At 28.3% G+C, this 17,490-nt stretch overlaps 1 protein-coding gene and 1 long non-coding RNA gene across 3 annotated transcripts in view; both read left to right on the top strand.

The window, feature by feature from the left end:
- LOC100209776 (phosphopentomutase) overlaps window positions 1–17,490 on the top strand; it is a 59,826-nt gene that overhangs the window by 15,758 nt on the left and 26,578 nt on the right. For both annotated transcript variants that reach the window (XM_065813225.1, XM_065813224.1), the window contains 4 exons: window positions 6,030–6,129; window positions 6,204–6,271; window positions 7,918–8,006; window positions 16,835–16,919. In XM_065813225.1, coding sequence (XP_065669297.1) covers window positions 6,030–6,129; window positions 6,204–6,271; window positions 7,918–8,006; window positions 16,835–16,919 — 342 coding nt within the window. The remainder of the gene's footprint in view (window positions 1–6,029; window positions 6,130–6,203; window positions 6,272–7,917; window positions 8,007–16,834; window positions 16,920–17,490) is intronic.
- Window positions 10,752–13,612, top strand: LOC136088724 (uncharacterized). Its single transcript, XR_010642440.1, has 3 exons — window positions 10,752–12,161; window positions 12,326–12,639; window positions 13,323–13,612. It is a non-coding gene; the product is annotated as an uncharacterized LOC136088724 (long non-coding RNA).

Below are 17,490 nucleotides of genomic sequence, written 5' to 3'. Positions count from 1 at the left end.
ATTTTTTTTTGCCGACCTGATGCCGACCTCATATGTGTATATGTATACATATATATATATATATATATATATATATATATATATATATATATATATATATATATATATATATATATATACATATATATATATATATATATATATATATACATATATATATATATTATATATACATATACATGTGTATAAATGTATGTGTGTATGTAAATATATATATGTGTATATGTATATATATGTGTATTAGGGTGGTTCAAAAAACAACTTTTTTCCAAATAGCCTGCTGCACTTAACTAAATGCGTTCTATATAATACAAAAACTCTAGGTTTTAAATTTTTTTTAAATAATATACCCCTATAAATAGTAAAACAATATACCCCTAAAAATAAACCCTTAAAATAATATAGCCCCTAAAAATGCACCCCTAAAAATAAAAAATATTTTTAGGGGTGGTTTAAGACTCTTAAAAATTTGACAAGTCCCTAATATTTTGAAAAAAAGTATATGGGATATGTATAATAATTTTAAACTTTAAACTAAAAGATATATTAAAAACATTAAGCTAAGTAGTTATGTTAAGCTACTGGGATTTGTAAAAATTGCACATTTATAATAAGTTTTTTGTAATAAGTTTTGACTTAAACACATTTTTTAAAATATAAGGATTTGTTTATTTTTAATTCTTTGTGATATCAAAACTAGGTTATTTATTTATCAAAAATATTAAACTAATAATTTATACATTATGTTTATTTGTTAGAAAATTGTTTTAATAAAATAACATTTATGCTAATGGTTTATAAATGATTGAACTCATTATTTGATTCCATAATATCAAAAACTAGAAAAGAAGCAAGTTATAGTCTTCTGAATATATGTAGGTCATGGAATTGTTATTCTTAATGTATCAGAATTTTTTTAAATCTGATATACTCCCAACAAAGTTGCAAGAACCACTATTAAGTTGGGAGTTACTAGAAAAAAATGAATAGAGTTATAGAGCAAGGAAACGGTTGACAGAAAACTTTAAAAGTTTAAGGTTGTATGAGTCAGGAAAACATGAAGATGGGAGAGAGTTCCAAAGAAATGAAGTGCAGAGAAAAAAATTAGACGAATAAAAGTTTTTAGAGCATACAGGTAAAGATACAGTAAACAAATGGGACTTTGCTAAACGACAAGTCAAAGAAGAATGAGTTTTAGTTGACAGAACTAGAGATAATAGCTCCTTTGAGCAGCTCCCATGATTTGTAGAAAAGAGGAAGAGATGCAACTTTACGATGACGGGAAAGTGGCTTAAGCTTAGCAGATAGAACGGATCCAGCTACATTTAAAATGCATTTTTAGACCTTGTCTAGAAAAAAAAGTATCATTAGAAGACCAGCCCAAATATGACAACAGTATTCCACACAGGGACGATTAAGGGATTAGTAAACGATAATCTAAGAAGACGTAAAGAAGAGGTCTTGGTGAGAGGGGTGCTATTCATTAATATAGGAATGTTGACAGTACTGCAATAGTTGTTTGCAGTAAATAACTAATAAAAGTTTTGTCGGAATTAAAATTTACAAGCCACTGTGAGCCCCAATCTGTTACAGAAGCGAGATCAGATTCAAGATGCCAACTGTAAGCGATAAAAAGAGAAGACTTTCTGTCAAGACAGGAGTATAAAGTTGAATCATTATCAAAAAGAGCTACTTTAGTTGTAAGGTTGTCAGGAAGATCATAAATTTAGATAAAAAACAAAACAGGACAAAGGGTAGAACCTTGAAATACCCCAGAAGTTACTGGAAATAAAGAAGAGTGTTGGTCTTCAAGGATGAATTAAATAAAGCGGTTAGAAAGAAACGATTTGATAATCTTAAAAACTTTAATAGATACACCATATGAAACAAGCTTATGGAGTAAACCAGCATGCCAAGCTTTATTGAAAGCTTTAGATATGTCAAGAGCAATAGATCTAGCCTCTTCACCTTCATCTAATGCACGATAAAATCTTTCAGTCACAGCAGTTAGCAAGTCAGCCATTGAGTGAGAGGATAGAAATTCATATTGATTGCTGTATTGACAGTAAGTTATTTGACTTAAGATGGGATGTGAGAAATTTGTTGATCAAAGACTCAAAGACCTTGCTAATAACAGAAAGAAGGCCAATTGGACGATAATTAGAGAGGTCAAAATGTTCACCTGAGTTTTTGAAAAGTGGAACAACAGATGCCATTTTCCATCAGGCAGGAAAACAAGACTCATTCAAGCACTTTTTAAATAGTTTTGAGAGAATTGTAAAGAGTTCTGGAGAATAATTTTGTAAGGGTATGACAGAAATGTTGTACGGACCACAAGCTGTAGAAGAGTTAAATCAAGATATGACTTTAGCAGCGGAAACTGGAGTGATTTGAATGTTTAGCAATGGGTTAGTCTGTTTAATTGGAATTGAAGGAAGAGAATGGCCTTATCCTTGGGAGAGGTAATAAGATTAGTCCCATGAATGAGAGATGGAATGTTAGACCTACCTTTTTAATGATACTGTTGAAAATTTTCAAAAAGTCCCTAGAGCCTAACTTCTGAGATAAGGTGCGAGATTTCGTGAACTGACAATAATGAAACTTAGCATCTGACAGCACCTTTTTATATTGATTTCTTGCAATAATAAATAGCGGTTTGTTCTCTAGAGAGTTGTTCTTTTTGAAAAGATAAAAAAATGATTACAATTAGATATAGCAGCTGCACAAGAGGGTAAAAACCATGGAGTAGAAATAGGCTTGACTTAGAACCAATGAGAAGGAATAAAAGCTTTCAAGCTTTTGTTCCTTTTCATTGGGAAAGGGGAAAAGACAACCCAAGAAGTACAATTACCTACCCTATGAGATTTTTGTTGATATGGTCTGTTTTTATATGAAAAAAAAAAATAAAAATAAAAGAAATTATCAGATAAAATACTTAATGAATGCTGTTCACTCAAAATTAATTGATAGATGGATCCACACCAGATCTTAATTTGTGTATTCTGTAACACATATAAAACATTTGATTAAAATGTAATCAATTATTTTCCAGGTTGCCAAGCTCTTAACTAACTTGTTGTTGTGTATTCAAACTAACACTGTAAATTGAGAGTTTGATTTGTGTAGAATAGTCTCAAGTGTAGATAAACAATGTAAAAGTTCAGTAAGCATAATAGTAATGCTATTATATGTTTATAACCAATAAGTTTTTACACACATTTTTTGTATGCAGCTTTGAGTTTCTTTAACAAAAACATTTTATACCTTTGCTACATAAAACTAAGTTCAATAAATTTTCAACAAAGAAAATAATAAAGTTCAATATGTAAAGTTTTTTTATTTAACACTCATTTAAATGAGCTACTCTACTTGTGGGTTATAAACCTCAGCATGAGTAAAATATATTTTTATATATAATATAAAATTTAAAAAAAATTTTATTTTTAACTTTTTTTTATTAAAAGTGGTTATGAAAAAAATCAAAATTTAAAAACTTAAAAATCATCAGAAAATCATCTATCAAATCACCTTAAATTTAAAAACTTAAAAATCATCAGAAAATCATCTATCAAATCACCTTAAATTTAAAAACTTAAAAATCACCAGAAAATCATCTATCAAGTCACCTTAATATTTACATTGTGTCTCTTTGTTTAGATTCAATTAAATAGAACTTTGATTGTTAGCAAAAGAGCTTTTGTTTTTGAATGCTATTTTAGAATTATTTCAAATATGCAAGAACAACATTAAGTTTAAAATAAGTTGTTAACTTATTTTAAAGTATTTTCAGCATAAAATTTATTGTTAACATGATGTCAACCACCCAATTTCTTGTGAATGTTAACATGATGTCAACCACCCAATTTCTTGTGTTTGTGGCATGATTTCCAACATTTTCTTCATCAAGTTGTAAAAAAATGCAGCATCTGGAACAGGTTAGCAAGAACTTGACTTCAGTTTTTAGAAAATTTATTGTTTCTTGTCAGCATTTTAACTAGTAAGTTTCAAAGGCTCAAAATGAAATATTAGAAGTTTGTTAAAGACTTAAAGACCTAATAGTATTTCTGATATCTTAAAAACTCAAAACCCTAATGTCTATGATTTCTTTAAGACTCAAAGATCTAATAATATCTCTCATAGATATGTTGTAAGCCATATTGATTAGAGGGATTGTTCACAAATAGTTCTGCTTTATCCTTTAAAGAGGTAATAAGATCAGACTCATATATAAGGGATAGAATGTTAGACTTATCTTTGTTAGTGACACCAACACAAATTTTCCCAGAGTTTCTAAGTACCTAACTCTTGAGACAAAATATAATGTTTTTTAGTCTGAGAATGTTGGTCTTTACCTAAAGATAATACCTTTTTGCATTGATTTCATGCAATGGTAAAAATCTTTTTTTTCCAGGTAAATTGTTCTGCTAAAATACAAAATGATTAATATTATAAATGGCAGTTGAGCAAGATGTTGAAAACTATAGGGTATATTGAGATATGACTTCTAAAATATTACACTCTTGAGAAGTAGAAAATATTGCACTCTTGGGAAATAGGAGAATGTTAAAAAAACAAGTCGGTTGAGTGGTGTTGAACAAAAGCGCATAAAAGAGAAACTTGAAAGTTTCAAAACTTAATTTAAAAAAACGTAATTTCACAACAATTAAGTGAATTGGTGTTTTATGTTATGCTGTTGCGCCATCTCTGTTAATAAATCAAAACTTCTAAACAAGACATACCAAAAGCACCAACAAACAATAATCTAGTTGAGTCAAAAGTCTATCTTCTTGATTCAACTCAGGTTTAATGGATTATAATTGGTTAATTTTTTTTTGAATTATCTTATGGTTTGTATTGTAGCCTTAGTGCCTTTAATTCTGTTTTAGATCTAAAATAAATATCAAAAACTTATAAGTTCATACTTTTGGTATTTTGCAAAAAAGTATGGTAATTAAAACCTTGGCAAAGAAAAAAAAGTAAAATTTATTGTCTTTGCCTAAAAAAAAGTTGCCTTAAGATGTCTTTAATAAAAATGTTTATACTACATTAGATATACATTGATTTTTAGATTTTAAATCTCATTAAAATTTTATGAGGTTGAAAAGTTTAATATTCACCTGAATTTTATCTTTTTTTTTTTGTCCTTTGAATGATATTATGTAGGGATGTACCGGAATACCTTTCCGGCGTGAATTCGTGACTTTTAGGTCATTCTCTTAAAGGTCATTCATTCACAACCGGAATTACAATATTTCAGGCCGGAATGCCAGAGTTTATTTTTTATCTTTTTTTTAAGAAATGTGACATAGACTGTGTAAATTAAATCAAAAAATTATTCTCCTACAGGGCAATGAAGAACTATAGGTAAACCTAGGTAAAAAGTGCAACTTTCTTAATGAACACAGTAATTTTATTTGCAGTAATCAATTATGTAAGGATTTCTAGAAGTTTAGGAATATTCTGGTGCGAAAAGAGTTGCTATACAGTTTTAGGTAACTAACAAGCTCTTTTTTCATCAAAAATGTTACCTGCCTCTGAGAGTAGTCTTATTTGATGTTACTTAATTTTTAAATACTTAAAAAAATAATATGATGCCTAATACAGTAAATATTTCAATTTTAACCTAAATGGAAAAATTGGAAACAAAGAACTAATTTTAATTATAAATATTATGCAGGTTAAAACTTTAAACAAATAAAATTATAAGAAACAAATAAAAATGACATATAATTTTAAATAATAAAAATATTTAAAAACAACAAATAATTTTAAATGCAATTTGAAAATATCAGAAAGTATCTAGGAATGAATATTTATTTCTTACCTTTAATCCTACCTTGAATTTTGAAAACACTCAAAACAACTATAGTGCTGCTAGTGGCAATGTATTTATTATTTGTATATTGCTATTTTGATGATAATAATTTATTTAATAATTTGAATTTATTATTGAAAGTTATTGAGTATAATTAAAAAATTTTTTTAGAATGAGTTTACTTTTAATGAAATCAAGATGCATGTTTTTTTAGAATGAGTTTACTTTTAATGAGATCAAGAAGCATGTTTTGGCAAATAACTATGATGATTTAGCAAAATTGTTGTTGACAAGACTAGATTTTGGCACTGCTGGTAATTTGGTGAAAACTTTTAAAAAGTTTTAAAATGTAATAGACTTTGAATTTAGTATGTTTGCTTTCATTTAGGATTACGAGGTGCAATGGGTGCTGGCTTTTCAAGGATAAATGATTTAACAATAATTCAAACAACTCAGGTAAACATTCCAACACTTTTTGCAAACTGTTATTTTTAAAATTTTTTAATTAGAATGGAACTATGGAAACCTCCAATTCTCTAAAGTATGATTGGAATCTAAGGAATAGAAATAGCTTATAAGAACAATGACTGAAGCTATGAAGAATTTTTTGAGGGAGAGTTAGCCCATGAAAATAATGCTAAATAATTAAATTCACCCACAATCATAAAAAAAAAAATTTATTTTAATAACAAACAAAGAAACAAAAAATTTGTATAAATCAATAATATTAGTGCATAATGGAATTAATCAAAAGAAATTCAAAATCGTGTTGTTTTTGTAAAAACTATGACAAAAAAAAGCCAAATCTGAAAGCTATTAATTACAAAAAAGGCATTGTCTGGAGCACCCATATTACTAACAAAAAGAACGTTGTCTGAAACACCTATATTTTAAAAAATTGAGTTTTTAAATTGCTTGTTTACTTATGTGTGAAAGAACTTTTTGACAATTTTCAAAAAAATGTCAAAAGAAATCCTTTTTTTTTTACAAATAACATGTGTTGAAGATTTATGTTAACATTTCATTAATTCGGGGGTTTTGCCAATCAAGCACCATCTTTGCTTGAATATCCAATGAAATTTTGCTTAGTGTTGTTCCAGCTAAATAAGTCTGAAAAGTTACTCGTCTTTAAAAAAAGGAACTCTATATGGAAAACTCTGTGGAAAGTCTATATGTTGCATATTTTTCTTATATTTTTTAAGTGTTGTTTCAGCTTTATTAGAAATGATAGATGAGGCAATTCAAAAGTATAATATTTGCAAAAATATGTCTTATAATCTCTCAAAAGTTTAAACTATCAACAAAAACAGTTAATTACTTGTTTTCCATAAATAAATGTCTTTTTAGTCTTCTGATGGGAAGATTTTTATAAGCATTTAATATAATATAATTTTTATAAGCATTTAATATATATTTTGCAAATGCAAAACTTTTTTTTTTATAACAAACTTAGTTTAAGAGTGGCATTAAATTCAGTGTTGTCAATTGTGAAATGGTTTTAAGCAATCAAAAAGTGCATGAACAGCATGATGCCAGTCATAATCCGATGATAATCATGCATGAACTACATAAGGAAAATTAGCTGGGTAGGAAAAAATTTCTGTATTAACAAAATTTTTTCACTTTCAAATGATATTCATTCATCTCTATTGTTAAATTAATGTTGAGGCAAATAAGCCTTCAAAATATGAGCTGTGGCAAAAACTAACCATTAGAGAATAAGTTTTGAATACTGTATTAGGGTGCATCAAGCAGAACATATTTTCAAAAATAGGCCTGTACTTATTTGTTAACTTTCCATTCTAAATGTTAAATTTTTACAAGTTATAGATAGGTTTAGGAGTCTGCTTAAGGTTTGAAATTTGCAGAAAAATCTAATATTAAAAAACCTGAAGTAAAAAAAAAATAAAAAAAATAAAAAGTACGTCATTCTCAAAAGAAGCCTATTTAGATTGAAATTTCAAAAATTTATATAAAAGTTAATAGTTTAGATGTAACATTTACATCTAAGTTAATAGTTTAGTTTATACTTACACTTTCTTTTACTTGCACTTCTTTTTCTTGCACTTTATATTATTGCAATCACTGTTCATGTATTTTAGGGTCTTCATCAGTATCTCACAAAAGAGTTTGTAAGTTTAAAAAGTGATGGTGTTGTTATTGGTCATGATGCTCGTCATGGCAGCCACAGGTTGAAATTTAAATTTAAGATGTTAAGTTTTCTTTGTTTGTAATTTACTGTGAGGGCCTATATACCTGTAATAGAAACTAGACAGTCACACCAAGCTTTAGCATCTATATCATTAGTAATAAATATTATCTATTAGATCTACTTTATTTATTCCTAAATAAAGTATTATCTATTAAGTCTTTTTTATTCCGAAAAATTTATATAAAGCTTTATATTTTTTTGAAATTTAAATATGGAATTTATTTTAAAATGTTTTCAATTTTAAACTGTAACTTAACTTAATCAAAACCTGTTAAATATATTTACACATGAATATTTCTGTATCAACAGGTTTATATTCCTATGTACAATAGATGTATATTCCTATGTAAAATAGATGCATATTTCTATGTACAATAGATGCATATTCTTATGTACAATAGGTTTATATTCCAATGTACAATAGATGTATATTACTATGTATAATAAATATTCCTATGTACAATTAGGGATTTCAATCCCAGAGATCTTTTTCAATTCCAGGATTCTGGGATCGAATAAAATCAATCCTGAGAATGAAAAACAGATATAACATCTACATAGTATTAAATAGAATAAAAATGTTAATTAATGTTAGAATATATGTTAGAAATAAGGATATTTTATACAACATGTCCAAAGTGTCATCACCCAAACGATTTTAAATTTTTGTATTGAACAATCTAGGGGAAGAAAATGCCTGCTCAGCCTCAACACTTATCATTTTCACGGTCACTAAAAATGAGTAAGCTCTTTCTAAATAATTGCCACATGTACCCCTATTTTCGAGTAGTGTAATTTTTTTTGGATTTTGATAACAATAGCTCATGTCTAACTGGTTGCATTGGTGATTATCTTTCTTGAGTTACATGATCAAGTTTTTCTTCAATACTTAAAGGATAACTTACAGACTCAAGTAGCATTTCAGGTTCCTCAATCGAATCCAGCATATCAGACTCAACTAATGCTCTTACTAGCGCAGGATTGGAAGCGTTTCCAGCAATTTTTCCAAAAGTTTTTTAAATTTAAATGAAGAAGACACTGTAATTAATTTTTCATAGACTTCAATAGAACTTTGGCCATTATGCAGGTATTGCAGTTGTCGACTCATATCATTTCGAGGTTCATGAATGCAAATCATTAATGCTGGACGCATTTCATAGTTTGTGTTATTGTCAGCATCTTTTGATTTTGTAAGCATAAAATTAATAACAATGTTGGGTGTAAATAGGTTAGAATCTTGTTGACAAAGTGCTTGAACTGTTGCTTTAATAGGAACTAAAGTTGTAATAATCTCTGATAATATTGTCACTTCATCATGTGACAGATAAATATTAAATAATGATTTTTGTATACAATTTTTTACTTTGTAAAATCATTTAAATACTAACTGAAGACTGCTTCATTGAGAAAGTGGTTTTTCAAATTCAGCCTTAATATTTTTTTGTAAGATGTTGTTTTTGGTAGGTGATTGTCTAAATATTAGTATCAAATTGCCTACTTTTTTTTTATGAGTGGCTTATAATGAAATTCATTTAGTTTCGTTTTAGGTCTTACATTTTGATAAATGTAACCCAGAAAATCTTCCTCAATTTCCTCATTCTTTGATGAATCACTGTCAGAAAATTCATTTTCAAATTCTAACTGATTTCCACCGAATTCTATTTTTTTATAAAAAACATCAATTACAACAAGTTGTATGCCGTGGGCAAAACATAATTACTGATGTGAATAAATCACATTAAATGAAAGCCCATCAGACCTTGTTTGGCAAGCAAGTGTAGCATGTAGTTTTTTATTTTCCTTTTTTTATAAATCAAAAAGTATTCTTTTAGTGGTTTAGATTTCTTTTTTGATGGTTTATCTGATGTCATTTCTTTGGTAATATTAGGTTGGGTTGGACCTTCGACCTTCACATTATGCACTGACAACATGTGTGTGTCAAGTCCCTTTGATGAACTACCATCAATTTTTAAAATCTTCTTGCAATTTAGCAACTTAAACCTTGCTGTCTGACCTTTCTTATCTCATAGAAATTATTACCAAACAGCTGAGTCTTCCTTTTTTAGTTTAAAAAAAGTTTGTTCTGTAGAATTACAGAACAGAACAGAATAACTAACAATAGTAACTAAGCTATTAAAAATCTAAAACCACCACGTCATGCTTATTTAATTTTTAATTTTAAGATTCTACCTTCTGGCTATTTTCAGTTTGAAAAAAGTTTATTTTGCAGAATTGCAGAACAGAAATGCTCCTGAAATGCTGGAGGATGAAGCAAGAAAATCAATGCAAAGTGCTCAATAAAGTAGACATGGTAAATATAAAAATTGCCCATTTCATGATGAACATAAAAATCTTAAAAATGCTACAGCACATAAAACAAAAAAGTTTAAAGTAAATATTGCTTTTTTTTTTTTCTGTTTTAAAATGAAAATAGATAGTTTAATTGATTCAAAAAAGTAAAAAAAAGTTGTTTTGAACTTCTTGTTTAATTGTTTTAAAACTCATTTGGCTTTGCAAGTTATTTGGTGTTTTCTCTATTCTGTTGATTTATTTTGTATTATTTTAAACATTTTTGATGATTTCTGATTTATTTTGTTTTTAAAAAAAGTTGTTAAATTTTTTTTTTTTAAATGAACTTAGTCTTTTTTTGCCATTTTCCCCCTTAAAATACCTTTATTATTTTATAAAGTTGTTGCTTGACAGCCTAAAATATTAATGCAAATGTGCAAAAAGTAATTGTGGTATAGTCACTTCAAGACCTAAAAAATGTAAAATATGTTCTTATTTAGATTTTCTTCAAATTTCATTTTTTCCTAACCATTTTTTTTTCTTTTTTTTTTTACATCTTTGCTTCCAACAAGGCTGAAAGCAACCACTAATTATTACAGTATTTGTAGAAAAGAGAAACTGTTAATTTGAAGTAATGAGTAAAGAAATAATGGAGTTAGATAAATCAAATGCAAACCCAGCTGAATTGGAATTTTAACACTTTTAACACTGAATAATATTTGATGTTAAAAGATTTCTTGCAAACATTTTAAGTTTAGCATATTAAATGAATATAACACTGGTTAAAATGATGGCATATTTTTTTACAGAGAATACATCCATCAAAGATGAAGACCTTCAGTGACTTTGTGACAATAAGGAAGCAAAACCTGAAACCACTGGAAATCCCAGCAAAGCAAAGAAAAATAAGTGACATGTTTGCTATGGGTGCAAACAAACATTTGTCACAGAAAAAGGTTTATAAGCTGATGATCCAATTTATTTGTGACAGACTTCATCCATTTTCTTTGGTTGAACAACCTGCTTTTAAAAAACTTTTACATGCACTAAATCCGTATTGCAAAGTTATATCCAGACTGTCTCTTTGGATCAGAATTGATGATGCTGCCATTCAGTTAAAGAAGACTTTGCTCTCAATCCTCAGTAAATTCAGGTATGTTGCAACAACTACTGATTGTCTGCACACCAACAAAGTTTCATAGGGGTTTCAGCTCATTGGATTGATGAGGAAACCTTGGAAAGGAGATCCGCCGCACTTGTTTGCCAGAGATTGAGGATCTCACACACCTTTGATGTCCTGGCAGGCACTCTTGATGACATTGTAAATACAGAATAAGGAGAAAGGCGGTGAGAACCACAACAGACAGTGGCTCAAGCTTTATCAAAGCATTTAGTGTTTTTGATGAGATAAGCCAAAATCAGGAAGCAGACTCAGAAACAAAACAAGATACTTGCCAAGAGTCCGAATCTGAGTACCTTGACACATTTGACCTCCTGGAAAAGGACAGTGGTCTTGATTACCAGCTTCCTCCACATCAAAGGTGTGCATGCCACTTGTTAAATTTACTCACCACTACTGATGCTGCCTCGGCAGAAAAAAACAATAACACATACAAAAGGCTATCACGAGCTGCCTTTGGGAAATGCCAAGTAATGTGGAACAAGACAGGTTGGTAATACTTGGTAGCAGAAACTGTTGAAGAGAAATGCAAGCTCCAGCTCATCAGGCTAAATCAGACTAGGTGGAACTTGACATACATGGCTGTGGAGAGAATCTAAAGGATCATACAATAAAAACGACCCTGATGCTATCAGAAATGTGTGTGAAGAATTCAAAGTAAAAATGTGAGTTTTTTTATATAATTTAATCAGTGTAATCAAATAAGTATAAAATAATATTGATTGAAATAATTACTTGAAGTTCATCTTCTCATATTTTTTAAATATTCATTCCACACCTCTTCATGCAAGAAATGTCTATAAATTTGCATTTGTTGTGGGTCCTACAGGTCGAATCCAGTTGAAATTGTTTTCCTGACAGAATATTGTGCTTGTATAAAACCTGTTGTTAAAGCAATGGACATTCTTCAGTCTGAGACCAACACACACATGGGATAGCTCCTGCCAGTGATCTTTCAGTTACAAACAAAATTCAGCTGCCCTGAGACATCCTCCAAAATGTGTCTGCCCCTTATTAACGCAATTCAGGATAGTGTCCAAAAATATTTTGGTAGAATGATGCAAGACCCATAAGTAGTTGCTGCAGCAATTCTTCTGCCAAAGTTCAAGAACACCTGGACTGATAGGACTGAAATTATAGCAGGTATGATTTCCTTTTTTTTATGTCATAGTCAATCTATCTATTTTTTTACTACTTAATCATCCATTGTTGTTTAAATACGGTAAATTGTTGTTTAAATATGGTAAATTGTTGTTTAAATACGGTAAATTGTTGTTTAAATACGGTAAATTGTTGTTTAAATACGGTAAATTGTTGTTTAAATACGGTAAGTTGTTGTTTAAATACGGTAAATTGTTGTTTAAATATGGTAAATTGTTGTTTAAATACGGTAAATTGTTGTTTAAATATGGTAAATTGTTGTTTAAATACGGTAAATTGTTGTTTAAATATGGTAAATTGTTGTTTAAATACGGTAAATTGTTGTTTAAATACGGTAAATTGTTGTTTAAATACGGTAAATTGTTGTTTAAATATGGTAAATTGTTGTTTAAATACGGTAAATTGTTGTTTAAATACGGTAAGTTGTTGTTTAAATACGGTAAATTGTTGTTTAAATATGGTAAATTGTTGTTTAAATACGGTAAATTGTTGTTTAAATACGGTAAGTTGTTGTTTAAATACGGTAAATTGTTGTTTAAATACGGTAAGTTGTTGTTTAAATACGGTAAATTGTTGTTTAAATACGGTAAATTGTTGTTTAAATACGGTAAAATGAATCTTTGCATTGCTAAAAATGTAATATGTATTGTTTTGTTTTTAAACAGGTCTGATCTATGTGAGACAATACATTGACCAGATGGCCGAAGTGGAGCAGGTTGGGCAAAATTCATCAGATGAAGAAGATTTCTTCTCATCAATGAAATTGAGAAGACCGCAAGGTACAGGGGAGGTTGATGGGTACCTTGCTTGCAATTCGAACAAAATGGATTTGTTAAACTCATTTCCATGCATCAAAAACCTTTTTCTTAAAGTAAACACTGGTCTTCCTGCCTCTTCTGCCTGTGAGCGTTTATTTAGCGGTGCTGGACTTGTTCACTGCAAAGAGGGCGAGAATAAAATTGGCCAACTTTGAAAACCAACTACTTCTCAAACTTAACAAAAAGTTTGTAGTTTAGATTTATACAGAAAAGAATAGACTACAGTTTTTTGTTTTTTCATTCGACAGCTTTGTTATCTGACAGGTTGTTAAAAAAGCAGTAACTTATACTCTGAGTACATTTTTAATTAGTTACTTTTTATTTTTACTTTAGTAAACTTTTTGACCAGTTACTTTTACTTGTATTTGAGTAAAATTTCACTCAAGTAACAGTACTTTGAATTAAGTACAATTTTTTGTTACCTTTTCCACCTGCTTTTGACTTGAAATTTCCACAGTTTTTTCTTTATTGTTAGGAGATTCATTTGTGCTATGAATTAATAATAATGATAATGGCAAATAATAGTTGTATGCAGTATAACATGCAATAGCATTGAATGCAATTATATTATTTGAGAAAATTTATTTCTCATGTTTTTAGCTCAAATTAGTTTTTTTGAAGTTGTTCTTGTTCATAGTTTCTGATTTTTGTTGATATTAATAAGATCAGGAGGTAGAGCATTCTAATCGGCTGGTCCAGTTTGTGCAAGTGCATGAGCCAGTAATGGTTCAATCCATTTGATTTTACTTATGTTGTGGAAATTAATACAGTGTTGGATAATATCACTTCAGTGGCTTTGATTTGCAAGTGATTGGATACTATTAGTCAAGCAGCGGCATTGGTTTTCATGACTAGTTTTGTGGCTTGGTTTTGAACAGCTTCAAAGGCGTTTATATTTCCTAATAAAAAGGGTCCCCATGCTGCTGATCAATATTCCAAATGAGGTTTCACAAAAGAGCAGTTAAAGACAATATTTGATTGTGCACTTTAGAATACTGAGAACAGCATACAAGTTTGAAATTTGAAGTAGCTTTTGAAACTCTCTTTGAAAAATTGCTCAATAGCATAATTAAATCAAATGATTTCAAATGAGTTGTTAAACAGGATTTACCAGGAGCTGAAGTCATGTTGATTTGTATCAAAAAGTTTGTGAGAAAGTAAGTGTTTAAGCATAGCATCTCTAACAAGTCTAATTGAGATTGGGCTGTAGTTTTCAGGGTTCTTTTTTGTAGATTGGTGTAATATTAGCTAACTTCGAGCAATTTGAAACAGAACTTGATAGAAAAGACTGGCAATGATTGAAATTTTAGTGGAAATTAAAGATTTTATTTAGCTTATGATGAAGAAAGTTATCTATTCTTGCGCATTTACGTTATTTTTCCATTTTGGTTAGTGCTAAGGCATTCTTTAATATACTTCTGCTTGTTACATAAGAAGAAAGCAGTTTGGGATCAGACTTATATTTGCTGCTAAATTACCATCATAACCTTTTGAAGCCTTAAGTAAAAGGGTTTTTTATGCAAGGAGAAGCTACATAAATTTAGTCATAACTGCATAGGAATGATATTGCATTATTTGGTAGCACTCTTCAACATTTCTATCAGTAAATTGAGGCAAATTTATTAAAAAATTTTGTTTTTCATTTTTATATTATTTATATTATTGTTTAAAGTTTTGTATTGGTGAAATGTATTTTGATTTTGTTTTTTCTATAGGTGAACCACCTTAAAGTAATAGTTAAACCTATTAAAGAATTTATATATTATTCATTATGTTCATTTTATATTATTTATTGCATTAAAATTATCTGACTCAAAATGAACTTTTTTTGTATACTTAATTATAGTAATAATTAGAAAAAATAAAAAATTACCACTAAAAACTAAATCTTTTAAATCGTTATTATTAGTTTTAATCTTGTAGTTATAATTAGTTATCTTAGTTCTTATTGAGGTTTTTTAAGGAACAGAACACACAGTTGTACAGGGCAAAATTTTTTTATTGTGAAAAGAGATATTAGTGAAGATCTAAGCAAGTTGTGGCCCTTTATTATTTGTGGTTTTTATAAATGACATGCCAAACATTTTAAGAAATAAATCAGAGCTTTATGCATATGATAAAAAAAATACTTTCAGAAATACGTGAAACTAATCAATAGTTTCAAAAGGAATCTTGATAATGCATTAGAATGGTTCCAAAAATGACTTTATTGGAAAAATGTGTTATGCATAATGGCAATAAAATTTAAAATTGAGGAAATAAGTATTCTTTAAATGAGACTGAGCTTTGAGAATCTGAAAGTGCAAAAGATTTAGCTGTAATTTATGGAACAAACTTAAAATGGAAACAACCAATTGTTTTGTGTTCATCAAAAGCAAATGTTTTCAAATCAATTTTCTTTAAATTTAATATAAAAAAAATGAAAACTCACTACTACTACTTAATTTAAACTAATAAGTAATCTTAAAAACTTAATTTTAGTTTACTACTACTACTATTACTACTACTACTACTACTACTACTACTACTACTACTACTACTACTACTACTACTACTACTACTACTACTACTACTACTACTACTACTACTACTACTACTATTACTACTACTACTACTACTACTACTACTACTATTACTACTACTACTACTACTACTACTACTACTACTACTACTACTACTACTATTAAAAGTAGTAATAATAGTATTAGTAGTAGTAGTAGTAGTAGTAGTAGTAGTAGTAGTAGTAGTAGTAGTAGTAGTAGTAGTAGTAGTAGTAATAGTAGTAATAGTAAACTAAAATTAAGTTTTTAAGATTACTTATTAGATAATGGTTGTTTTCCACATTTAATAGCACAATATTTCACTAGTCTAACATTAACAATTATAACTAACAATTTTATTTGGTTTCAATTTTTTTTAATGTCTTTCAAAGTATAAGAAACCTCTATGAAGCAAAATAATAAAAATCTTAACACATAATTTATGCTAAGTGGCAAAAAATTTAAATAAAGCTAAGTAAAAACAAATTTAAATGCTAAATGCCAAGTGATTACAAATTTAATTTATGCTAAGTGACTACAAATTTAAGATAAGACTTGAATATTCAGACTGTTTATTTGCGTTGTATTTACTATAAGAAAACCAGAAATTATGCAAATATTTAGTGTATTTTATGATAATGAGTTTTTTGAATGAAAAAACCTGAAGCCATTTTTATCTTAAAAATATGAAACAAAATGTTATTAACATTTCAAATTGTAAAATATTTGTTTCAATGAAAATTTTATTCTATTTATCAGTTCATTAGTTTTATTTAGTTTTTTACATTTTGTTTTAGTTTAAAAAATTATCTTTTATAGATTCGCTAGATTAGCTGCTGCAGTATTCCTTTATGCTGGCGTGAAAGTCTATCTTTTTTCTGATATTATACCAACTCCATATGTTGTAAGTATTTTAAAAAGTTGTTCTGTATATATTTACTAAATAATAAAATTTTTTTGCATTCCTTACATATTTTTTAATTTATGGTGTCTAATTTTAAATCTGCAACCACAAAAGTTCTTCTCTGGTGATAATCTATTCAATCTGATCTAAGAAATTATCCTTTGAAATAATCTAATCTAATATATTTTTTTCTTTGTGATAATCTTTTTAATCTAATGTAATTATTAGTTTCTTGTAAATGTAATTATTAGGAGAGAAAATTATTTGTAGCTAATACCAAAAAAAATTTTAACAGAAATCTTTGACTGATATTCTTTTTAAATCAAGTAATTTTTTTTTTTAATATTGTGATAAAAATATTTTACAGATGTTAGTAATGAAAAATATTTGCGCACAAATATTATGTAGAAAGTTAGATAACAAGATTATTCACAACTATAATTAAATTTTGTAAACACAATAGTTTTGTGTTCACAACCAAAACCCTATTTTGCGTTCGCAACCAAACAATCACAATAATTTTGTACTCATAACCAAAACTCTATTTTGTTTTAATAACTAAACAAACCAC

Source organism: Hydra vulgaris, chromosome 12 (assembly GCF_038396675.1).
Source record: "Hydra vulgaris chromosome 12, alternate assembly HydraT2T_AEP".
Taxonomy (NCBI): Eukaryota; Metazoa; Cnidaria; class Hydrozoa; order Anthoathecata; family Hydridae; genus Hydra; species Hydra vulgaris.
The sequence above is the reverse complement of the archived record's forward strand: the minus strand, read 5'-3'. Positions and strand labels throughout refer to the sequence as shown.